This window comes from Homalodisca vitripennis, chromosome 5 (genome assembly GCF_021130785.1).
Source record: "Homalodisca vitripennis isolate AUS2020 chromosome 5, UT_GWSS_2.1, whole genome shotgun sequence".
Classification (NCBI taxonomy): domain Eukaryota; kingdom Metazoa; phylum Arthropoda; class Insecta; order Hemiptera; family Cicadellidae; genus Homalodisca; species Homalodisca vitripennis.
In genome coordinates this window covers 112,806,961-112,833,728 of record NC_060211.1, presented here as the reverse complement: position 1 = coordinate 112,833,728, position 26,768 = coordinate 112,806,961, and the positions used below count along the sequence as shown (strand labels likewise).

The 26,768-nt window shown below is 35.2% G+C and overlaps 1 protein-coding gene across 1 annotated transcript in view; it reads right to left on the bottom strand.

Annotated features, from left to right (window-relative positions):
* The window catches only part of LOC124362726 (MOXD1 homolog 1-like), a 44,989-nt gene that overhangs the window by 6,153 nt on the left and 12,068 nt on the right, over nucleotides 1-26,768 (bottom strand). Inside the window, exons 2-9 of the mRNA XM_046817459.1 lie at nucleotides 15,224-15,376; nucleotides 12,233-12,409; nucleotides 10,143-10,229; nucleotides 9,217-9,400; nucleotides 5,728-5,829; nucleotides 5,353-5,516; nucleotides 5,155-5,268; nucleotides 2,505-2,630 (exon numbers count right to left, since the gene is read on the bottom strand). Coding sequence (XP_046673415.1) covers nucleotides 2,505-2,630; nucleotides 5,155-5,268; nucleotides 5,353-5,516; nucleotides 5,728-5,829; nucleotides 9,217-9,400; nucleotides 10,143-10,229; nucleotides 12,233-12,409; nucleotides 15,224-15,376 — 1,107 coding nt within the window. The remainder of the gene's footprint in view (nucleotides 1-2,504; nucleotides 2,631-5,154; nucleotides 5,269-5,352; nucleotides 5,517-5,727; nucleotides 5,830-9,216; nucleotides 9,401-10,142; nucleotides 10,230-12,232; nucleotides 12,410-15,223; nucleotides 15,377-26,768) is intronic.

The following is a 26,768-nucleotide window of genomic DNA, read 5'->3' as shown; positions in this document are numbered from 1 at the left end:
ATTACTATGACATGCCAACCATGGGGGGACGGCCCACAGAGGAAAACATGGAAATCTTAAATGAAAGCATGGGTCGAGTGATACCTCATTTGAAAGAGCTCACTTATTAGAGTTGAATGCCACAAACCGCATCTCAAAAGGTTTATCCAATCAGAAATGGTGGGCTGTTTTAGGTACACATTGTGAAGTACATTTTGCACTGCCATTTCTGACTGGATCGTCGTATTCTGATGCGGTAGGCGGCGTTTCACTCTACTAACCGATGTGTTTTTCACTGACTATTTTAATTAGCAAATTATGTCATAAATTTATAACACAATAAATCCCAATGTTTTTTAGTTTTATTTATTGTGTTATAAATTTATGACATAATTTGCTAATTAAAAAAAAGGCAGTGAAAACACATCGGTTAGTAGAGTGAAACGCCGCCTACCGCATCAGAATACGACGATCCAGTCAGAAATGGCAGTGCAAAATGTACTTCACAATGTTTACCTAAAACAACCCGCCATTTCTGATTGGATAAACCTTTTGAGATGCAGTTTGCGGCATTCAACTCTAATAAGTGAGCTCTTTCAAATGAGGTATCACTCGACCCATGCTTTCATTTAAGATTTCCATGTTTTTCCTCTGTGGGCCGTCCCCCCATGGTTGGCATGTCATGGTAATAGCAAGGAAAAATAGTTTACATAGCCATATGACACTGTGCAAAGTTTATAGATGTTATCTGCTATGGTTTGTAAAATAATAAGCCGTACCCATACTTTTCAAACACCTTGTATGTAATATCTAGACAATCTCTGAATTCATAGTACTATAGGCATAAATATACAGTGCTGTTAAATCGTAACATCCATACATAAAATTAAAACAATACAAACATGTTTACAATTAATTCAGAGATTACTTTTCTGGAATAAAAACATTTCCATTCATCTCCTTATGCATTAATTTTTTTAAACTCAAAAATGTGATTCCTGGCCCATTTTCAACATTATTTTTGTACATTGGTAAAGCTTGTTAAAAGTGGTTCTTCATTGAAGTCATTTCAACTGTAACATTCCAGCCCTACTCTACATGTTCTGTCTCAACTTTAAGCCATCTAGTTTTGAGTTTTACTTAAATCCAGAAATAATTTACTTCACTTTTGTCTGTCAGCCCAAAAAATCTCATTGAGATCAATATTATTTTCTGTTGAACTTCATTTCTGAAATTTATAATTATTGAGATCACACTGAGAAAATGGAGGTAAACAATTGACAGATGTAATGTGAAGTATTTAAAAAAACTTCTTCTAAGACTTGCATGAAATCATAAATGCATTTTTATCTGATAAACAAAATTTTATAGATGAAAGACCTTCAGAGCCACACCATGAACATAGCCAGAAAACATTTTGGGGGGGGGGGAGGTTCAGACAACTGATATTATCCATTAGTGGACAGAGAGTAAGGCCCCATTTTGTTCCTTAAAAAGAACTTGACCCATTTCTTTTTTGAGAACGAGCTTTCAGCAGTAGATGCCAGTAATACTGAATTATTTAAATAATAATAATCGTTTACTAAAAAAGTAATTGAAAAAATTAAAAATTTGGTGGGGGACCGGACCCCATGGACCCCCCCCCCTGGCTGGCTACGTCCTTGAGTCACACCTTTCGCTATCCACAAGAGCTGGCCATTTTTTTACAGATGTTGTCAATGAGCTATAAGTTTTTAAACTAACTACTTTTGTAACTACTACTATTAAACTTATTGTTATTAGTGTGTAAAGTTGATACAGTACATAAGTTGTTTATTAATTCAATAATGCTTCTAATCTAAGCTTTCCCGAACAATCGCCTCAAATTGCCTTGGCAGAGAGCCTGCCTGGCACTAAAGTCCAATCGGGCTTTATCATTGCCCTCTGATTTGTGCTGCATCATATATGGTTATTTTTTGAACTGTTAACGTAAATATCCTTTGGCAGTATTGTTGTCCTCATTCACTGAACTTTTTTATGCCTGGAGATCTAGTAGTAATATACAAAAAGCTTTATCAATCACTTCATTGACATTTTATTGTTTTTCATAACATTTCCTTACAATTTATGCTTCTATCTTACAGAGTTACTAGAACTATTTGTAACTTTCTGCAATTAATTAAACTGTGATTTTTATATAACAATAAAATAACATTTTTTTGAACAAACAATTTTTATTCAGATTTAGTTTAGATAAGCTGAATATTTTTCAAATATCACCATATAATAGAGAATTTAATAATCTTTACAACAATGTATAATATGTAACATTGTTGTTTGAAGAGGGTTGTTAAAATGAATGAACACGGGTGTAGTCTACCGTGGTAGAGCAGCTAAATAAATTCAGCTAATAATCCAGCCTAGTAGGGTCAAAAGAACATCATTGCAATTCTATCAGGATAAGGTTAAATACAACGCTAAAGAAATGTAAATTTAAAAAAATGCTCTTTAGTATAATACTATAGTAAGCTGGTTAATAGACTTACAACAGTAGGAGCAGATCTGGTAGCTGTATTATACACACACTCAGTGATAATCTCATCTCCCGGCAATATTTGTTGCTCTTCTACCAACACTCTCGATTGCTGATATTTGAAGTCATATGTCTTATCCTGAAACAAATAAAAGTATTTTACTTAGTCACATGAGGTACTACAGAAGCTGGATAATTTATTTATAGTAAAGGGAGAAGCAAAACAGTGGCACATCACGAAAAACTTCAAGTATGGATAATACTTGTTTTAGCATTTTTGCAACTAAAAATATGATAAAAATGATACATGAAATTTATTGTATGGTATATTCTGATGTTCTCCGTGGCTATGGATAGACTTGGATAATAAAAAGTCTAAACTATGAAAAATTAAAAAACCTTATTATATGGGTTGGTATACAAAAATCATTCAACATTTTCAAATTAATTTTCCTTAAACTGTTTCTCCTGGGATGTTTTAATTTAAAAGCAGATGACTAAAAAAAATACCAGAATTTGTATAGCTGTATTTTTTCATCTATCTGAACCATTAAAATCTGAAATACAACATTTCAAAAACTAGCTGGTATTTGCTCTCTTCTTTAGATTTAAAATCCTAAAAAATAAGGTTAAGTATACATTACAATCAACAACAAGAATCATTGCTCTGAACATACTTAAATTGATTGATGCAACAGAGGAAATTGACATACACTTTTAAACTGTAATGCTTTACTTCACTGTGTCTAGTCAATCATTATTGATTTTTTTACTGCATACCTACTTAATTTTAGGTTTTAAGATTTAATACAAGGAGAAGATTGCAAATGCCTATTCTTGAAATTGTCCTGTTTGCTGTAACATCTATTGATGGCATAAAAAGTCTATTACAAAATCCTGGTAATATTTATTTTATTCAATAAATTTCATAAAATCAACGAGTTTGAAATCTTACTTACTACGGGTTACTTAGCTACCTCACTTGCTCATTGTTTAAGACCAAGGAAAGATTTTGAACGAAACAAGATTTTTCTAGACATTTGCCCATGACCAATGATACAGGAAATCAGTAAAACTATATTTTGAGACCTCCATTCTAGTCTTTTCCTTAGATGGATAATTAAATTAACACATATCTACAATCTAGGATAAAATAAACAAATCATACTATAAAAATTTGTCAAAGAAACAGTGGCTTACTCGTTATCTGACAGAGCAAAGACTTTAGGCTGAACTAAAGATAGATTACAAGAGAAAATTAAGAAATTTGAATTGTATTTTAGATAGAATGAATACCCTCAGTCAGTAAAAATAAGTGTAAATGAAATGAAAAATCGTTCCTGAGTCAGTAAATCAGAACAGAGATAAATTTGCATTTATGCCAATCCCTCATGTGTCGAAGAACATTAGAAGAGTAAGTAGAAAGTACAACATTAGAGCCACATTTAGACAACGTTTCATAAAAGCAAAATCAAAATATGGCACACAGGGTTAAACAAACTATATTTACAGAATAAAATGTAGTTGTAACAGAGAATACATAGCATGAAAAAGACCATTAAACATTAGAACATAACAAAGGGACAAAAAAAAAGTAAAAATTGCACACCATTGTTGGTCTGAAGATCATTGTATGAGTTGAGTGATGAAGCCAACATAATACCTTACTTACTTACTTGATACTTGGTGATATCCCACTAGAAGCACTTCTGTGTCGTGGTCGTCATATTGAAATTTCATATTGAAATTCATATTGAAATTGGTACCTCAGGAAGCACATTTCTTTAAAAGGAAATTAATCAAATCGTAATAGATTAAATTAGTGGACCAACCGATCAGTAAACCATCAGTCAAATTAGGCCGCTCATAAAACAATGTGGAGTCACAGAGTAGTTTTCAGCAGTTTATCTAAAATAAACCAAAATAAAATAGGTTTACCCCTTTCCTGATTTTCCACCATCTACTTTCGGTAATACGATCGCCAATTACTATTGGCTCTTATCTAGTTTTCAGTGGCTGATTGTTCGGCCAATGTTGGCCTATTGTGACGTGTATTCTTTAGTTCATTTACAATAGTTAGTGTTTTGTTTTAGTTAAGAGCATTGTTAGAGATAGTGTGCATACAGAGATAGAGTTTACATACAATTTGTTTCATAAGATTTCTGACCTGTGTTCACAACACTCTGATATGATTTCTGTATTTTAACCTAGAACATAGATAGTTATGTGTTATTTAAAATACCCATCTGAGGAAGAGATTTGATTATAGTTCTTGAAATATAGTGGTACTAGTTTCTTGTATAACTGATCAATGACAAATGTCCGGAAAAGTTGTGTGCCCTATATGGTTAATTTTTTGACTTAGTGAGGTCAAAATTGGTGTAATTGTATCGTATTAAGAGGTTGTAAAAGAAATTTTAAATTCAGAATTACAAGGAATAGATACATTCTTCACACAACTTAAAATGCAGATCAGCAGGGACTAAAGCTACTAAAGTTTTGACTTTGATCCCTTTTATTAAACCTATAAAAATATAGTCTACATGGAGAAGAACTGTATAGCTCCATACCATAAAGTGATGCCTTGCTGTATAGCTGTTTAGCCATGGAACTTGTGGCTAAAACTAATATGTTTTTTAATCATAACTCATCATGTTACAAACCTGAGCAATTGGGGGAAGCTCCACACCCGCCCGGATGTGCCGCAGAGTTATCTCTCGGCCAGCTCTGTGAGAGTGTAGAAGAGCCGAGATCACATTTATTTCTGATGGTAATGTCTGAAACAAATTTTAAATACATCAATTCTGTATAAAGCAAACCAAAATTCAGTATCACTGTCACAACTGAGAGTTAATACTCACTGAATGAGTGCAATGGAAGTCGCAGTAACCAGCTGTTTTGTAAGTGTGCTGCCATGGAGGAATGACTTGGAGAGGAGATACTATAATACCAGTCACAAACATTGCTCCTTCGTTTTGTCTCAGTTTGTCAGTGTAGAATATTCGCAGTCCAGAGCTGTCAGTCACTGCGAACAAAGTTATAAATGAAAAATAAAAATCAAATAGACAGGAATTTTTATAAATAAAATCATGATAAATTTTTTATTTGTTCATAAATATTTAGATGCTTGTACTTGATTAAATATTTTCAATAAGAATGATACATAGGAACTTGAAGAACTATATTATATTTTAACTAAGAAATAAGTTAATAATGTTCTATTTAAAAATAATTGCCTTGTTTTAAAGTTGGGTTGTCATAATGCACTTCAAGCATGAAGTATGTTGATCTCTGTGTTTCTGCAATTGGAATTCCCACATGATCAGGAAGAAATTCACCTGTAAAAAGATTAATATTATTCATATGCATGCAGTATAACAATAAACATTAAATTATAACACAACACTCAAATATAACACATACTACTACACTAGTAACAAATTCCTCGTTGTGTAACGAATTTCCTGTGTAGCATATCTCAGTAGCTGAAATGTGCGGAGCATTCTGGGTTATTTTGGTTAGTAAAAAAAAAAACACAGCAGTCGTATCGTGATGTAACAGCAGATGTTTTCATATGGGATTACAAAAGAAAATGCCTCTTTAAACTTACTTTTGGAAAGATTTTACTGGAGGAAGAAGTCGTCCTCTCAAGATTTCTACATAACTTCATCAAACATCTCCAGAGCCTAAACAAACACCCCCACCCCTCTCGAAAGTTTATGTAAATATATATTTATTTATATATATATATTTTATTATAAAAGATATATTTTAAAGAAAACTGCAATTATTTGTATAATACTCTGTTATATTAACAACTTTTTCTAGTGCCACCCAACGAGGGTTCACTTCTGGCTGGTTTATACCTTCCAGTTGAACTTACAATGGGTACAACAAAAACCTATGTGTCACTTAAAACCTGGGCAACCTATTGGAATGTCCAGGAGTGGCATTACATCACTAACTTACTAGTATGTGTATTCCCTTGGCCCAAGGGAAAGCTGCAGAGATGCCTTACCTCACCAGGGAGTCATAATGATTATCGGCCTATACATCAGAGAAGTCATAGTCCATATTGAGAAAGAGCAATTGGAATGAGGCCATGACTTCCATACTTACAACACCCGCCATGCTTCAAATTTTCACCTGCCATTACATCACACTGCACTATTTGAAAGGAAACCATCCTACATGGGCAGAAAAGACTAAAGACAGCACTGACCAAATGGCTCTCTAGCCGTCCATTCTACACCTGGATAAGTTCCTGAACTGGAAAAGAGAAGAGCAACACTCTCAATAAAAACTAACTATGTAATATTTGACGCCAATGCATTTCTTGATGATTTGTAAATAAAGAATTTGTCTATTGTCTATTGTAAATGTCGAGATTCTGGGGTCCAAGAATATATCAATAGGTCTAGTTTACTGCAGGAGATGACTGTTGGACTTGATGGGACTCCCAAGTGTTAAGGGCTGTTGCTAACCTAGACATAAGGGCACAAGGGTGTGCTACCCTATGCCAGCTTTGACTGGAAAGACTGGTTCAAAGCCCACTTTTACTTTTTCCGAGGAGACATGACTGAGACAGTGGTTTTTAAAGGTGAAATACTAATAAAAGGTTAATAAATAAATCATTTCACAACTTTTGTCTGTGCTAACTACTAACAGTGAAATGTAACTTATTTAAGTACATGTGTGTATAATATTAATATTTTAAAATTAATGCCCAAAATTTCTCCTCAGGGATCTTGGCAGGAGGCGGTCCCTGTGCTTTATTCATTTTGATAGATTGTTGATTTCTTAATAAAAATAATATTATACAATGTTACAGTTTTGATAAATTTCCTATGTAAGTATTTTAAGAGTCAATTTGAATGAAATAATTCAGCAAATATTAAGTTCATGTGGTTATTTAGAGAGCTGATATGGTAATTCTTAATTCTTTAGATTTTAGTTTCTTAAGCTATTATTACAAAGTTTAATTTTGCTTATAGCTTTGAGTTATAGCAATCCTATATGTGGCTATCCAATTCTTGATGGATTGATAGTTATTTTGATTTTTGTGATGTTCATGATAATTAAATTTATAAGTAGTGAAAACTATATGTAATCATTAATAAAATGAATACCTCACATGTTGTTATTATTATTAATTTGTTTGTTTGTTTTTGTACTGCACAAACAATCATCAAGAATACAGTAATATTTGAAGGTATTTTAATATACTGTAACAAACGCCTGCTTTAAAATTTCAATGTTTCAACAATTTTAAAATGTCCTCCCATATTTAAATTATAATCATGTTAAAAACAGCTCTCTAATAAAGTAATCCATTATCATAAAAACTTATTTATTTAATTTATATGAAACAACAATAACATTTAAAAGTTTATGGACATTTCGAACAAAACTAAATATTTTACTGTCCTAAATACGCTCATTTGCAAAAACTGTAGTTTTCTCATTTAAAAAATATAGCTTATAGCCAATGGGAATACACACATTTATTTAGAATATGTCAATATAACTTTTATAGAGATTCCATATAGTTCATAGGGTTTTTAGGCATATTGAGGTGAAAATAATTTAGAATATGTGTCTTTAGATGCACCTGAAATATAGTTATGTTTTTGAGTAAAGACTTGGACTTAAGATTTCTCCACACTGGCTAAAAATTGTTTAATTGTTACTGAAATTGTTGGAGTTATACAATCAAATATCATGAAATATTGGAGGGATATTCGAGAAATTTCAGACGTACTTATAAAAAACAGTTTCACTCTTTGACTTCAGGTCCCCATATTTAAACTTAAATCTAAAATGAATGAAGAGATTGAAATATCTTTCAATGACTATCATTTATCTCAGGATTTTTTGGAATCCTATTTAAAAGGGATATGGTCATGGTGTTCCTCTTTTTTATAATGAAATTATGTGCGAAGCCGTGGGTAACTGCAAGCAATACAATGTGTAAGTCATAGGCTATATATTATCTGTAAAATACATTTCCCGAACTTGATTTTGTTATTCTTAAAAGTAATGAAGTCAAACTTATATTGAAAAACAAGGCATCAATATAGGGTTTCATATAATTTTCCAGAAAATACCATACAAATATTAATTTTAGATAATATCTTTATGTTATAGTTACAAGTATTAACAATTATAATAAATTAAAAATCATATAATAATGTAAAAATTAATTTGAAGTTATTATATAAGATAAGAAATGTATTTATTTATTTTCACCAATGTTTTAAAGTGAATATATCACTTGAATGTACAGAGTTGGGCAAAAGGGTGGAAACAGCTGTACACCCCTGGAATGACATTCTCTACAAATACCAAATTCAGCACACTGTAACAACTGAACAAAATGTGCTTTTTAATGACCTTTGGGACTTTGTCCCTGTTTCCAAAATGAGGGATAGGTGAGGTTATCCCAAAATTTCATATGGCACCCTTCATCATACGATATCTCATTAGAATGGTCTTGTTAAAAGAAGACAAATGGTGAAAACCAGAGGTGTCTATCTAGTCCCATAACAAAAAGACGCTTATTTGAATAACAAAAAATCGAATCATATTTATATCAGTACAATACAAGGATAAGTTAAAAAAGCATATAGGGATTACCTGATAATTAAAGTGAAATAATTTTTCATGAAATTAAGTGAAAAATGTTATGATCAGTAACCAATACCTAACATAGGATGTTACTGTACCGGTGGAGCTAGTGGCCCAGGCGACTGAAGGTGTGACACAGAACTCCCAGGGCCGGGGCATGGCGGGGGAGTCGCAGGCAGCACCAGGGTGGTTCAAGTACTGATCCAGCTGCACCCCCACACACTCGTACAGCAGCATGTGGTGTAACACCCCCCGAGACCCAGCTGATATCAATGGTTCGTACTGGACAAGGACATCACCAGGGTTGTGTGTTACAATGGAGTATTTCAACTGAGTTCATACCATATTTCAACTAAAAAATGTAATGCGTAAAAATACCAAAGACATAATTCATACTGTGACTAAGATTGAGTTTATTTGAAAATTATAGAACCATGAAGGAATGGTATAATATTGATCCTCTATGCTTGACACATACAAAGGGATCATGTTAAGCATACAATAAATCATCTTTTTTCATTTATTAAAATATATAATAGTCTAGAGGCTGAGTTAATTTGGCTAATTTGCACTGTGTAAGAACACAACTCAGTTGTTATTGAAATTGGTAGAGACATGTTTCTTAAGAACTTATAAAAAGGCAAAAATATGAAACAATAGTTATTTCTGAGATCATTTTTTTTCTAGACAACTAGATGGAGACTGAAAGTCACAACTTTAAGGGTTCTGTATGTGGTCAAATGACGCTGATATAACATTTATTTATGGTTTGTTTTAAATGTGTAAAGCTAAGAAAAATATGATCTGAGAACAAATACAATTTCATATTGTTAACTCTTTTTCTAAGGGTTAAACCCATACTTAAACCCACTAATTATAACCTCCATCAACATCAATATGGCTAACCATAATTTTTTCCTTATAATAACTTTCTCTGTTATTTTAAAGAATAACCAGGTTATGTGGTTATACAATGCAAATTGGCTTTAATTTCCTGGACTATAGAAATAAATGCTATTCTTACCCCAATGATATGATGCTTGTGAGTCAGAGGAGGAACCTTGAATATTTTACACCAATATAAAGTGTCCATGTTGTCAGGAACTGAAAACTGAACATAGAAATTAAATAAATAAATAAGATAGAAGCTGACTTTTGGGCTTAGATCTACGGAATATAATTCAGCATCTAATTGAACACTGGATTAAGGAAATGAATATTGTGTTATGTTTTACAAAACCAAACATCAAAGGTTCTAATATGTTCTATCGTGTTTGTGCAACAAATATAGATTTCTTCCTCTTAAATGATCTTTCCTTGTACATCTTGTATTTTTTTTTTAAAACATAACACGCTTTTTGAAGTTATGCAAGAGATATTAAAGTGTTCAGTTAATTTGATGAACTGATGAACATTAAAGATGGTAATAGAGGTATCAGTAACAACCATAACAAACTGAAGAACACAAATTACAAGAGGTAGAAATTGCATTTTCATATTAGTTATTTTAACAACATTTTCACTTAGTGATCAACATAATCACTGTCTACAGTCATATTTCTTCCAATATTTTGACTTTCTAGTGAATACTACTTGGATCTAATCAAATAGCTGCATTTTACCAATATTTGTATTCCTTTATAATTTTGGTTTTTTATTTGATTTGATGTTTCATAGTCCTTTTGGACTATTATGAGTATCTATAAATTATATTGGTTTTAAGAAGGCTAGCTGTTATTTTATATGTATGATATAGCGTTCTTCAAACCATCTCAAATGACTAGTGGTCAAACAGCTTACTGGAGTGGCTTGATTTAAATATTTTCTCCACTTAATTAACCTCAACGAATTTGTATAAAATATTTTAAATTAATTATAAATTCTAACAATTTTAAAACTGTGGCTAAAAATTGTATGATTGTCTATGAATAATCCTATGTTATGTCTCTTTAAATCCATATTACTTCAAATGTTCACTTCTAATAATAATAAAGTAATTATATAATCATTCATTATGTTGAAGTTGAATTTGACACTGATGGTTGCAATCTTCTTTTGTAGTGACATACTATAAGGATAATTTAAAATTCTTTAAGAATTTTTTTCAATTCATTTAAAGAAACTTTTTGGTTTATGCAATTTATTGAAGCATTACGTTCTGTGAAGCACCGTTACAATTTTTCCTCTTTTACAATATTAAAGTGCATTGAGGAAGCCTGGCAAAGTGGTTAAATTATGAGGATAAAAGAAAAACAACTCTTTTTAACTTCACCGTACAGTTTTAAATGGGTTTATTTCCAAAACTTTTGTGGTTCTGATTTCCCAACTGCTTGAATATATGACAGCCTTTAAAAGATGGACCACGTGAAAACATTGGATGTGGTCTGAATTAAATTAAATTTTGATCTAAATTACTTTGACCTCTGAAACAAACTTTAAAATTTGAATTGATCTACACATAACAGGTTTAATTAAAATTGAATTAAAATTTTATATATGTTAATTTTGTATTCAAAATTAAATTATTCTTAATGGCCATGATCAGGAATTACCAAGACAAGAGTAAGCGAGTATGTATAGATGGCTAAAAAATCAAAAAGGTATAAAATGAATACAACTGTTCTCTCAGGCATTTTGCGATAGTTAAATGCCCTAAACATTTCTAGTAATTACTCAAACTTTTAAAGTTGTGTGCTTTATAAATTATAGTTATTGAAATATCTTCATAATAAATTGATATATTGTGTGAGGTGTTAAAATACTCATTAATAACTTTAGGTCTTAAACCGTGTATGTATTGGTACTTATCAGTCTAACTATAGTTGATACGCCACTCCAAAACATTAATATTAATGTTGGGTAACAGGGGTATCCCAATCTTAAAAATAGAAGTTAATGGGATTCTAAATGTATGGAACCTATGTTATAGGTTGAAGAAATGTCCTCTATCTTCCTTGGAGTGACATTTCTGAGCAAATTTGTTTTTAAAAACTGAGGAAAACATTTTCTTAATTAGTAGATACATATTATTTTAAGGGTTATCACTTAATTTACACTTATTATGACCTCTTACTGAGAAATATTATTATAGTTTTTTATACAGGACATACTTACATTATTTAATTTGACATCCCATTGCTTAACATGAGGATGAGAGGCACTATGTCGAGGGTTGGCTACACTGACCAAGTGCACACTTCTTGCCCCTTGCCAATCCCCACCATGCCCCATCTGGGACTGCTGTGGTGGGTCCTCTCGATGCACTGTCCAAATTATCCTCTCGGTGTCATTCTGCAACACAAGCCACATGATTTTCATTCACAAACAAAATTATTGAGTATATATTCACAAAACTAATTTAAAATTACATTCATAAAGTGTTTAAGAATAGTCTAATTTAATGAAAAAATTGCTATTTGGAGTGTTATAAAGTGTTACGTAACACAGTGTAATGATTAAAAAGATTTCAACAAACTGTTTTCCTACTCACATAATTTTTCTATATATTTAACAAAGCATATATGCATTATGAAAATTTTATATGAGAGTGTCAGTTTATAAATTACAGTAGAAACCCCTCATATCCGACCCTCACGGGACCGGGCCGTGGTCGGAACGGCCAAAAGGTCGGATAAGCCAAGGAATAATAAAAACACGTTTTTCGGGTAAAAAAAGCTGTATATTGCACTAAACTATTAGTACAGAACTGTACAAAATACCCACTCAATACACATAGTGCTGCTTAATTGTAATTACGAACTGTATCCAATGCAAAATTATTTAATACAAAATTATTTTTCAGTACATTTTAATAAAAAATAACAGTTTTTTTTTTATAAAATGGAAAAGTTTCATTTTTATTACAGTAACAACGAAAAATATTATAAATACAGTACTGTACTGTTTAATCAAAAAGGCAAACAATTACATACAGTGTGTACAGTACAATGAAAAAGTCCTTAATACTCTTTTGCTTCAATTTACCCAATCTTGATTTAGCTGAAAAATCACGCCATTTCTTTGCCCACACAACACGTCCATAGGTGTAGCTCTCGGGTTCTGCTCCAAATATTTCAACACTACGTCAAATGCGTCTTTAGCCTCTGAATGCGTCACTCCAGTAGCACGATCAACTTCTTCTTCTTCAGCGTCGCTGTCTTCATTATTTGCGCTTTGAACTGCAGCAACTATTTCGTCATCATTGAGTTCTTCATTTGTAGACTCAGCCATGTCAGCTTCGGTCAGCCATTCCTCCACATCTGTCAGCTGCAGCTGGACACCGTGTTGCAGTTCCTGCAGGTCTTGAAGAGTTTCTGCGACGTCGTTTTCTTCAGCTTCAAGGTCAACTTCCATTGATGATGTGGGCTCATCATCGTCCTTATCAGCACTATCGCTTTGTTTTAATGATGGCCAAATTTTCTTCCACGATTTTTGAAGAGTTGTCTCTTTGATTTCATCCCATGCAGAAGCGCGGCGGTATAGATGGCGTGTTTTATGTTTAACATCTTCATGGCCTCCAATAGTGAGCAGCCTCCTTCTGTTTTCTCCAAAAGAGACCCAACATATTTTTTCCGTTACCGTCTTTTTACCCACTCGATTACGCCTTGGTCCTTTGGCTGGATTAATTGGGGTGACATGTGGAGGTAAAAACATCGCTTTTATGTCGCCTTTCTTCAATTCATGCTCTGCGGGATGGCTTGGTGCATTATCCAGCAACAACACAGCTCGAAGTGGAAGGTTTTTTGATTTTAAGTTTTTTTTAACAGCGGGCACGAATTCAAGAAAAAACCATTCTTTAAAAAGAGCACAATCCATCCAGGCAGAGGATTGATTACGGTAAATACACGGGGAGTGTTGACATATTGAGATTTTTAAAAGCTCTCGGCTTCTTAGATTTGCCGATAACAAACAACGGCAGTTTTGTGACTGCCACTGGCGTTGCTACACGTAGCAATTGTTAGTCTATCCCTAGCTAGCTTTGTACCCAAAACAGACTCATTTTTAGAAGCAAGAGTAGATTTTGGCAACATTTTTATAGTTCAGTCCGGTCTCGTCTACGTTATATACTTGTTCGGCTACAAGATTACTATCCGACACCAACTTTTGAAACTTTTCTACAAAATCTTTTGCGGCATCGTCATCAGCAGACAACATTTCACCCGCAATAACAACATGTCTAATGCCGTGGCGAAGCTTCCAGCGGTGAAACCAACCTTCGCTTGCCTGGAAAGTCTCAACATCTCCTCCCAATTTTTCAAACAGTTTACGGCTTTTTCTTTTACAAGAGGCCCCAACAAAGGAGTCCCTTTTCGCCGTTCTTGGCAAAACCAAACCCAAAGAGCTTCGTCAACGAGTTCTAACTTAGGTTTTTTTAACATTTTCCGATTTTTAAGAGCATCTTCTGTTTCAACGGTCATAGAATAGGTTTCGATGTCTTTACGGTTTTTTCTCCAGTATTTAACTGTTGTCACGCCGACCCCTAGCTCTGCGGCTAATTTTACTAGTGACTCACCACGGTCCAATCGTTGGAGCACTTCAAGTTTTTGTTTAAGGGTAACGCACACACGCTTACGTTTTTGAGTAGCCATAGCTAACGTTCACTAATCGCACAACACAGTTTTTTACACAATCACAAACCAAAGATTGTACAACAATCACGAAAACAAAACAGTCAAGTAGAGCAACGTTTACGTCGACAATCAGAACGCAACTGGCCGTTTAACAGAGAAACAATGCACAGCGCTGACGAGTCATGTTTCACGTTGTGACTTGTCGACTATAGGCAGCCTTTGTTTGGTCGGGCACATGGTCGGATATCCCCGAGGAGTCGGATATCCGAGGTCGGATATGAGGGGTTCTACTGTAATGTTAAAAAGGTAAGTAAAAGTTTTGAAAACAAATATTATCAGCCTATGAACAAAGACTGAAAAGGGTTTGTGAACAAGTACATGAAGAAATTTAAAATCTGTTAATTTTCTTAGTCATGAATAAAAGTGAACATTTTCTTACTTAATAAGTAAAACACGTTAGCTGCAAGTGGTGTGTCATGTACGAACATACAAACATAAGTTGATAAAAACAGGGTTTCCAGTAAAGTAGACTTACCCCTAGCCGCCTGTCATGGTCAGAGTCACAAGTGTCCCAGGGTCTCTGGAACTGCAGCACAGTGTGAGTCTGGTTCTGGAACCCTCCCAGCAACTCATAGTTCTGGACTGGATCCAGCAGAGGCTCTGCATTCTTTGAAGCTCCATGGTAGTCCTGAATGACAAATGTGCTTATGTTTCACTGACATCTCAATCATCTGTTTTCACTCGGGCTAAGTTCTTTAAAAATATTACCAAGAGAACAACTATGAGTACAACTTTAAGTGCAGTAATAGACAATAGTTAATATCCTGCCCAACTCGGACGAGGCCAGCTGGCAAAGACAAATAAAGAGCAGATGGAAGATAGCTATTATCAAATTATTTCATCATTAAATAGGTCGAGATTTTTCTTTTCAACTTTGAAATTTCTCTTTAATTCTCGTAATTTCTCAATATTATTCATGTTTTCGTAATCAGCAATTTGATTTTCTCTAGCCCATTGTACCAAAGTCGGAGAGATAACGCGATGGGACAACAGGCTGCAGTTATCGCTGCAGCGATAACGCTCCTACATTTAGCTGTCTAAATGTGTGTTACTGACATTCCACCGTAATCAGCAGTCTACGGGCGGTCGCGGATGTGCACAATGAACTGAGTGTGGATGGTGTCATTTTCCCGCCTAAATCTCCCAAGTTGCAGTTGCACCTTGCAACAGTTAACGTTGGCCTGTGGATCGACTGCGCAGGCCCGTCCACTCAGACTAGTTCATGACGTCGGACGTCATCAGTATGAATAAACCCATTGAAATACATGTTAACCAAGTTTTTCTTCATACCTATTCGTGACATGCATGCTGGAGTGAAATAGTCTTTACAGCTACTATGTTCACTGAATATCTATTGAAGAATAAGAATTGTGTCCACGCTGCTTGGAAACTCGAGTCGAGTTTGAAGAGAGGTTATTTGAAGTGCTAGTAAAGTTGAATATTTTGTGCTCATTTCTCCTTTTTCGTATTACATAAATATTTGTGATTGTTACATACACATTTAGAAATTTGATATCGATTGATAGATACCTACTTGCTTCGGTTTGTGAACGGATGCAACTAGCGGGGTGTGCAAATTTTCTAAGCGACCGTGCATGACAGTGAACTAGGCGTTCCCTCTCTAGCTTTCGCCATCGTTGGTTTGATGCTTGCACGAGTACAACATGATCAACCAAGCATGGAATATGAGAGACAGGATCCTAATAGCACAGGTCTTCAAATGCCAGATGTGCGACCAATCAAAACCCAAGCAATTGGCTTACTGAATAGAATCGACAAGTGACTGAACTTGATATATCTTCGAGGTGGGAGCACATGAACCTGTGGAAGAACTGGTGGGGTTTGACAATTCACAGTTCAACGGATATTTAGAACTAATAAGGGAGAGACTGAATGTCACTGCCTCGAATATACAGGAATGGGTGGAATCCGGTTTCCTGGAAATCCCAATTTGAATCAAGTTCGTTCATTTTCAAAACTCCTTCATCCAAACAAGAATCAGCATGGCAACTGGAAGGCTACATTTAGACTGAATGTCCTGACGGCTCCCGCGTGCTAGATTGCTGCATTTCACTTGTATACGTACGAGAATAAACACTGAATGGCTTTGTGGCAGACATTTTGTGCAGTAATGTTAGTTCTGTGCGTCAATAGGTAGATAGCTCTATAACCAAGCTAAATCTTTTGTATGAAATTGTAATTTTAATCTTCTATTAATTACTTCATTTTAATGAATTGCGTTTAAAATGTTTGCTATCTTTGTATTAGTTGTCAGAGTTTCCTCCATATAACATGTTTTAAACCTTCCTGTAACATGTTTATTATCACTGTTTCTTCCTTTAGCCGCTAGATAGCATGCACTACAACGTTTTAAGTGACAACAGATTTAGGCATTGATTGCAACATCTTCTCTTAGAGACAAATACTGTAAACACTCGTAATAAAGCTACTTACTGCTCGTGCAATACAAATTGATTCGTGGTGATCGCATCAAATGTCATGACCATAGGGCAACGTGTTATACAATTACTATACCACTTTATTACTCTATGGCGATGACGCTATAAGCAGCTCGGAGGCTGCGGCTTATCCGATGCTTCAATGACCTGTGGCACGGAATAAATTGTCCGATTCTTCAGAGGGACAACGTAACTATAGAAATTATTGAGTGCATATTCACAAAACTAATTTAAAATTATATTTATGAAGTGCTTAAGAATAGTCCAATTTAGTGAATAAATTGCTATTTGGACTGTTATAAAGAGGTACTACATCACAAAAAGAGTTTAATGCTTTAAAAGTTTCAAGGAAACCTTTTTCCTTCTCACATAATATTTCTATGTAATATACGAAGGTTCTAATAAAATCTGAAAACAAAATTTATCTAAATGAACTTATAGCTCTTTAAAGAACCTACAAAATTATTTTGATTGCTTAAAAGAGATTTTTGGGGAAAAAACGAAAATCACATTTTTGTAACATGAATATTAATATATTGATGAATACACATAGTGGCTATATTTTAGGCTTAGCGGATCTGTCACTTATATACAGGGTACCCCACGAGTAACCCGACAAACTTCTCAGGTGGTTTCTCATCATCAAAATAATGAAAAACCTTCCATTTCGGCGTTTAAAATACCAATAACCTTCAACAAGTATTAATTCCGTTTGTGTTGGGTTTGCATATACCATAAATACACGATTATTCTTGCTTTTTTATGAGCTATAATTTTGCTATCTACAAGTTTTCGGTTAAATGTATATTTTTCCAGTTATTCGTGAAAACCGTCTAAAAACGTGTTATTTTTGCCTGAAAGCCGACAATTTCACTCGCGAATAAGTCGAAAAGTATTCGTTTTCAGAAAAAACTGCATAGAACAAAAGTTGCTTAGAATTAGTCAATTTATCTATTTCTGCACATATTTTCGATGAAAATTTGCTCACCTCCAAGAAGTGCTGGCATCCACCCCAGGGAAAAAGCAACTCCCGGCACAGAGTAGAATTCGCATTTTTGTCAAAGTTTTAACTCGAATATTTCACAGTTTCACAAGATAAATCAAAATAGATACTTTTTATAAAAATATGAAAAAATTTATAGAAAGTATGCAACTGAACAGTTTTAAGTGAGTCACCTTTTTTGAGGTCACACCCACCCGGTCTCTCAACTTAAAAAACAATGAAGAAGAAAAAAATCGCTAACAAAATTTCTTTTTTGGGGATTCATTCACCAGCACTAACTGAGCTATATGTATAATTCGGGGATTCCCGCATAAGAGCCTGACGCTGTCATGGGGGGTTCCCCGTCCCATACTCGCGATCTTTGACGTTTCAGTTGAAACATTTTCTCATTTGTTTCGTGAAATGTGTTGTGTTTGGTTGGCGTGAAGTGTTAAACGTGTATTATTCTATAGTGATAGATAATAAAAAGAAAAGAAAATTATATCCATGACCTTTATCATAAAAAATTATTGATTTTTACTTTCGATGGGGTGACACAACCAACTTCCGCACCGGGTGCCACCCAAGGTAGCTACGCCACTGATTATAACTAAAAAAAGTCCTCGTTTTCATAAAGAAATTGCAAAAACTTTTGTCTACAAATTTTTGATCGATTATGGACTCTCTAAATGGTCGTAAGTGCCAACATTGTGGGTTATTGTTCCATCAGAGTTGTGTGAATCAAATAGGGCATCTTCGTAAATTTATCTTTATATTTTGTAATCTGCGTAATATACTTACAATAGATCTTTTAAAAACTGTATACTATGCTTATGTGCAATCAATTCTTCAGTATGGTAATTTAGCATGGGGTGGCTGTTTCAAAATAACCTTGCTCCCTTAGAAGTCGTTCAAAAAACTATTATAAAAGTAGCTCTGAAGCGAAATCGTACTTATCCAACCAATTTATTATTTGAAGAATTTAAAGTTTTTAACGTCTCGCAATTATATATCCGAACATTAGTTTTGTACATTTTTCAACATCGAGATTCAATTTTCATTCACAGTAACCACAGCCATTTTACGCGTTCTTCACTTCATAACAGAATTATTGTTCCTAGACTCGTTAAAGCCTTTAATTCAACATCATCTCACTATATTGCTCATATAATTTTCTCGAAATTACCATACTTTATAAAAAACCCAAGACCTTGCACTATTAGTACGTACAAAAAATTAGTCAATAAATGGTTAGTAGATGCTGGGCGAGATGGATTTCGTCAGTATTTTTCCTCAATCTACACCTAGATATGCTTTTTTATGTATTAAATTTCTGTTATATTTTTATATTACAATCAATGTTAGTCTGACTGTTTGGTGAGTCTGTACAATCGTTTTGACTGCAGGCCAACGAGGCTGCGAGCAAGTGTGCGGGTGCGTGATTGGTGCGTGCGTGTGCGTGCGTGCGTGCGTGTGTGTGTGTGTGTGTGTTTTAGTATGTGTGCGTGGGTGTGCAGGTGTGGTCCAAATCTCTCTCTACTTATATCGGCTAATTTTTAATTAAGTCTTTCTGATTGCTCTTTTTTATGTAAGTCAAAAGTTTTTATAAATTACATTTTTAAGTCTTCAAATTGTATTTTCTAAATAAGTATATTCCTTTCAAATTTTAGATTATTTATTAACTGGATTTACTCATGTATTCCATGCTCTGGCCTTGTATGGTTTATTTTAGAGGTTAAATCTTCATTTTTCATTTGTTAATGAAAATGTTTTTATTAATGGCAATTCATTTCCTTATTTTAATTTAGGTTTTTTTTGTGTTATTGGTAGTGCAGACTGAGGAACTCGTTTCCCCACACACAGGCTGATGCCCATGTGGGGATAATTTCCTATAATATTTTTGTTATGTATTATATTTGACTCTGTACATAAATTTTGGAAATAAATCAATCAACCAATAAATCTAAGATTTGACATTTCGAGATGAAAGCCTCATGTGAAATCTACCTTTCTGCCGACTGAGCTGCAAGGGATATTAATACTTCTAATGTTACGTGTATTACATATTACCATGAGACTCAGCCAATGTTTTTGATAGTGTGTGTATTGTAACGCCTCATCCAAACATACGCATGTATTTTTACGGTAATAGGGCAGCAGTGGCAGCAGCCGGCATGGCAGCGCGAAGTGGCGGGCCACGGCCGGCAGACGGCACATGCACGCCCCCTTCCGCCAAGGTTAACCTGGAACCAAACTGGTTCCATCCAATTAATTTGCTTCCAGTGTACCGGGATACGCCGGTAAGTGAGCAGATTAATTAGGTTCTCCTACTAAGTTATCCGGTTCTGGACGATGCGATGGCACTACGGCGCCGAGGTGACTCATTACTGCTAGCGGTGGCCGACATGGCCGCGGTGTGTGGCGTGTCGTGTCTTGTGCGGACTGACACTGACCCAACTATTCTGCCAAATTAACTCTGTTACTGTCGGTTGTACCGTTAAAATAAAACAAATACGAAGAACTGAGACATGAACCGAGACGACGGAGTATTAAATACTCGACAGAACGTAGCGAAAATCTTACCAACCAATCCAAAAAAGTAAAACCAAAGTAAAAATGCAGCATTTTACATTTGCCTTTAAATTTTTTGTTTTGATCCCAAAATTAATAGTGTTCTTTCTTAGACAAAGAGGAACATAGCCTACATACCAAGTTCCAAGTCTCCAAGTCTCTAGGACGTGCTTTAAAGCGTTATTGCACAATCGGACAGACAGACATCTAGATGAAAGGACACGATTGTAAGAATAACATATCGAGTCCTTAATAGTGAATCAAAACACAGCACAATAAAAAGACGATTGAAGCAGAGTAAGCGGAAGCCAAACAACTTATTGAACAGTTGCACAGAACTTGTACAAAATAGGCTATGTATTCTAATGTTATACAATACATAAAGGCGTCGAAAATAGCAAGTATTTATAACCTCTGAACTTAGAGGGCTCGAGTCCCTGCTAACAATGGTCACTGCAACATAAAATATACAGTGATAAACTATACCACTATCTATGTAGCCTAATTTATATACGTAATGATCTGATACAGTACTAGAGGTGCAATCAGCCCGTCACAAATAAAACTGAAATCTAACAGTATTCCTTCAATTTCAACCTTAGAGATTTCTCTAATCATATTTTTTCGAGGTTTTAGTAACTTTTATAAATTTGATGTTATTCGAATAAACAAGCGGTTCCCTGAAGATCATACTGATGATGCAAAGCACGTAAGACCACATTCGTGATGTAAATAAAAAATGTGGACTGGAAGACCATTGAATCTATGCACATTATACATTGGTTAGCCAATTTACAAGCAACGTTCTTGCCAGAAATAGTGCCAACTGTTGGACATGTTCGGCTGTAATCGTAGGACAGACATACTACGAACTATGATATATGCAAAAGAGACCGGCCAATGTGAGGTTATAATAGAATATCATAATATAAAGTAGTCTGTGAAGTGCTGGAAAGTTAGTTTTAACCCTTCAATGGCGGCATATCTTATTTCCAACTGCTTACACACCTTCAAACGAAACTTTTTCCAACATAAAAAATGATATTTATATGACAAAGTAACTTACGTTAATCGAAACAAATAAATTTGATCGATCAAAAGTATCAAAATGATGTTTCTCTAGGAAAACGAATTATTTAAAAAAGGGCTTTGCTATTTTCACTTTGACCTTCAAAAATTGGAAATATCTGATAATTGGGAGATTGTTACTAACTCCAACAACGTATAGCCTATTTTCCATGCCATTCGCAGAGTTTGACAGTAATGGATCGGGTAACGTTCTGTTGGATAAACCTTCCTGTGTCCTCGTCACTTTGGAAGCTCGTAGTCTTCGGATGACTGGACTTGCCGCAAGTATTATTCGATACTGTTCAATAACTCTAAAACAACAGTTTGATGGTTTCACCTAACGTTTTCAGTCATCCAACAACTACTGTAACGCTAGAGCTGGTGTTGCGCCTAGCTGAGCATGGATGAATAGCCCACCAGCCGCCGCCGCCACCGCCTCGCCGGGTGCGCTGCCCAAGGAGCAGAACACAAGAGAAGGGAAGTAAGGAGGCGAGGCAGATGTCTTGCCAGCTGCGCGTGTCAGACACGTGCCACGGCCCCGCACAGCTGCCCCAGGTGCCTCCAGATCCTTATTTCCCCCTTTTCTAAATAAAATATGTCTGACGTTACAACAGCAAGGATAATCCAATTCTCAACTTGGATTTGTCGTAACGGTGACCCAGCAACAACGTGTGCTATAAAAGTCAATAAAGTCTTCCTCTTCCCAAAATATATTGGAAATACAGGCACCCTAGTAAAAGAAAAGTCCTATAGTAACATATTCCACAGCTCCTCGCCGGAAAAATCCCGCTCTTAGAATCAAAACAGTATTTTTTACCGATGATAGCGGATAATTTAATTTTGAACCACGATCCATAGTAGGCGTAACGCAGATGAATGACAGTTCCCGGAATCCATTAAGGATTTGGATTTTTTGGATTTTGTTTTAATTTGAGTTGCCTCGTTTGACACCTAGAAGCATCGGTCCACAGAACGATACAAAATACGTACTCGAGCTTATATAACTGATTAAAAAAAATTGCAAGTATTACCACTCTGTGACGCCGTGTGTGGTAAAAAAATTTAAAAGGGATGAGCCTGTATTATGGGTTGAGCAACAAAACAGAAATACGTAGTAATAAGCGTTATGAACTTTTGCTTGTCACATAGTGTTCTAAAATTGATGTATGGAAATTTCTACAGGTAAAAATAAGACATTTTCTCATATATGTTCGGAAATACAACCCTGAAAGCTACTCCTTCCCCTCCCTAAGGACAAAAATTATAATCTTCCTATTCATGTTAGTAAAGAAACCTATTCGAACACTAGCATTTTCCAAAATTGAAGCATTGTAGGAGGGGGAGGGTGGAAGAGTCAACGAAAATGCTTGGTAGAAAGGATTATTTTTGTCAATGCTTCAAAAGTAATGTATTTATTTTTGTAATAAAATAAAGATGTTAAATGAAGTTTGTGATTGAATTTGGGTAATATTTTGTTTTGAGAGGAAAATTTATGGTGTTTCTTAATATTTCAGAAGAGGAGAATATTAAAAAATTGATATCTTACATAATTTTGGAACAAACACACCGGTTCTGGAAATTATTAAATTTGAAATATTCTAGAAATAGCTGAGCAGGCACTGATGACAATAATAAGCGGGCAGGGCAGGACTGTATTTGCAACATTTCTTGGACACATATCCTTGTCGGGTTTGCGTCTGATAACTTGATAAATTGTAACTTACATAAAACATGACGTAGAATCTGCTTCTTTGAATGAGTCTAATGGAAAGAACTTGTGTTTGAGTTCTCAGGAGCCTTCTCTTTCACCATGTAGATTGAGAAAATTCTGAACGTATAGAGAAATGATTCGAAGAAGTCAAGTTGTTTAAAAGTGATTAGAGTTTCCGTTCGTAGATGGTTCTGGCTGTCCGAAGATGTGGATATAGTGCACGAAGATGGATAAAGCTCCTCTGTTTTCCACCATACTTAGTCTGCTTGACGGACTGCAAAACTTGTATTAGCATATGTATCAGTCATCGGCAAAGGCAAAACTAAGACTTATACCACAAAAAACTAGCAAACAAGAGAAGTTGTAACACTTTAGTTTAATAGTAGTATAGATGGTATATTGCTTGTTAGTTTTATGGCGGTTGATTTCATGATATTCTCCTGTTCCGAATGGATTAGAAGCGAATCGCTTGAGCTCGGAATGTCATTAATCAGAACAGTAGTTAGGAACTATTTACTCGGACCTGAGGGAAAAGTGGCGGGCTAAGGCACCTGACAATTTTGGAATTTAAGGGGGGATCTGAATGTCCATTTCTTCAACTGCCCGCTTGGATTCTACTTCAATTGGAATCCCAGGTCAGCATTACGTTCAGTTAATTCACGTTCGATTCAAATGCCTCCGACAAAGAATACAAATGGCAACAGGAAGGCGATATTTAGATGCCAGTGCTGAACCGGTTGCTATGTGTGAGAGACTGCCTTGCCGCTCACATTATTCAGAGTTGCCACCGAACTCATGATGGTTGCCAGGCCCGGATTGATCAGCTATAAGGCCAACCTTGGCCATGGCCTAGGGACGCAAGCCGAGGGGATCGTAAATCATGGACCAAAATAAAAATGTTAAAACAAATAAAAACGCAACGCACATGGAAACGAGGAAGAGAGTTTTAAGTGTGACCGGAGTGATTTCTGTTTGGTTTCGAGATGAATGATGTTTGGTTACTTGAATGTTGTATCCTGCAGGAAGGAAGGGAAGGGTAACTGGTATGGGACAGGCGAAAGGCGATGACACTCACCGGAAATACAGACGACTAGACAAGCCATCAGCTCCCCTTGACTCACAGATCGTTTTGTACCTTAAGGGTACGTCCAAGATGCACGCTGATAAAAGCAGGTAAACAGAGTCAGATTTCTCGGCGCCGACTGTCTGACTCTGAGCGGTAGGCTGATGTGGCCATTATGTAAGCAGGTTGTCAGCGCAGAAAGAGCTGCCACCAAAAAGATATCAGTGTACAATGGAACTTACAAGTGAACAGGCTGCAGCTTTATTGCAGCTTTATTGAAGCAACCCTTATGTGGGCACCAGCAAATGAAACTACCTATATCGACCATGGCCTATAAAACACGTTTTAGAACATTGTGAGAAAGTATGTGCCAGTTCTTGGTACCATTTATTAGACTATAATTCGTGATCCTCTTTAAAACAACCTTAAATCTGCCGCCAACAGGCATCAACGATGTTCCTATTGGAATGTTCTTTAAGTCGCTTATCCCATATCGGAGGATTAAGTTGCACTTTTGATACTAAATCGTCGATATCCATCGTAAAAAAAAACAAACAACACTTAATACACACACGAAAATCACTTTCCGACTAGCAGGTCGTCTGAAACCAGAATGAACAAATCATTCCGGTAAAAATCGGAGTCAGACTACCAGTGCGCAGAAAGTCAGCGCGCAGGTGCAGTGTGGCCACTCCTGCTTAACAACGTGGAATTTTACGCACGCCGACTCGGCGCTGACTGGCGCCGATCGCCTGACTCAGAAAACCAGCGTGCATCTTGGACGTACCCTAAAGTGTCACTATTATTGTTTGTGTCGGTGAACTTTTTACATTTTCTGCTTGCCTTTTGTTGATTTATTTGAATATTACTGGTCAACTAAGATGTATTGGGCTACCTGAGTGAATGTGTGGCAAGTCGTACGATACGATAATCATTATTATCACTATTTATGGTAATTATTAACTATCGCATTCGCATTAGTTAATATTATAAATAATGCTTACCTTAACATTTTGGTTATCTTAATTTCCGTATCATAAATATATCATAGAACGCTAAATTGAAACTTGTTAAAATAGGCTAAGCTATTGTCTGTACTTTTTTAAGCCCATATATTTTTTAATAACCAAATGAAATTCTTCCAGAGATTACATCGAACGCTAAACTTTTTACATAAATGTAACGATTATAAAAAGTACATTTTAACCACCTAGAATTTCAGTTTTCAGTCTGAAATGAGACAATCAAAGAAACGTTCATCTGGGGCTGAGTTGAGGATGAGAGCTAAAATTAAATCTGAAGAGGTCAAAAAGTGCAGTGGAACTTTGAAAAACTGGTTATTACCACAAGAGGACAAAGCTAAAACAGATGAATATGTTCCTGTACTAGTAGCACAGTTCTCTACTGGTGAACTCTCTTCCTCCACTACCAGTGTAAATGAAGAAGAAAAATTTGGAACAAGTTTAGAACCCGAAACATTTGACTATGATCCCAATTCGGCGAACTGGTTTGTAAAAAGTGAATTGCGTGATTAGGTATCTATAAAAGGGTTAGTTGAAATTAAAAATGCAAATATTTCAAAGGGTAATAAGATGTATAGTAAACGTTCTTGGCGTTTTAATGTAAATAGCTTTAATAGACAGTTGGCGAATGGAGAAAAACAAAACAGAGCCTGGTTGGTGTTCTCTGAAACTAAAAGTGCTGTTTTTGTGGTCCTTACCGCCCTTTTCATTCAGAAACACAACAAGAAGGTTTTAGTAACTGGAAAAATGTATCGACGGTACTCAAAGGACATGAAAACTCAGTTTCCCATAAAATCAATACAATGATTTTAAAAGAAAGAGGAGAAAAATTGTATATAGTTATTACAGACTTATTTAAATGTTTATTCAAGAAATGAGTTACTGGAAAAAGCTTTAGCTCTTTCGTGGGTTGCCGATTCGGTGGTCAAAAGAAGAGTTTGGCTCCTATTCAAATTGGAACTACATGATGATACTTGAAGTTCTTGTTGAGTTTGACCCCTTTTTGCCGACCACATTAGAAAATATGGGAATCCTGGGGGAGAAAATATTTTGTATCTGTCATCCACTGTGTGCGATTAATTCATTGAGCTTCTTGGAAAACAAGCACTAACCAACATTTTAAATAGGTCTAGAAACTCTCAAT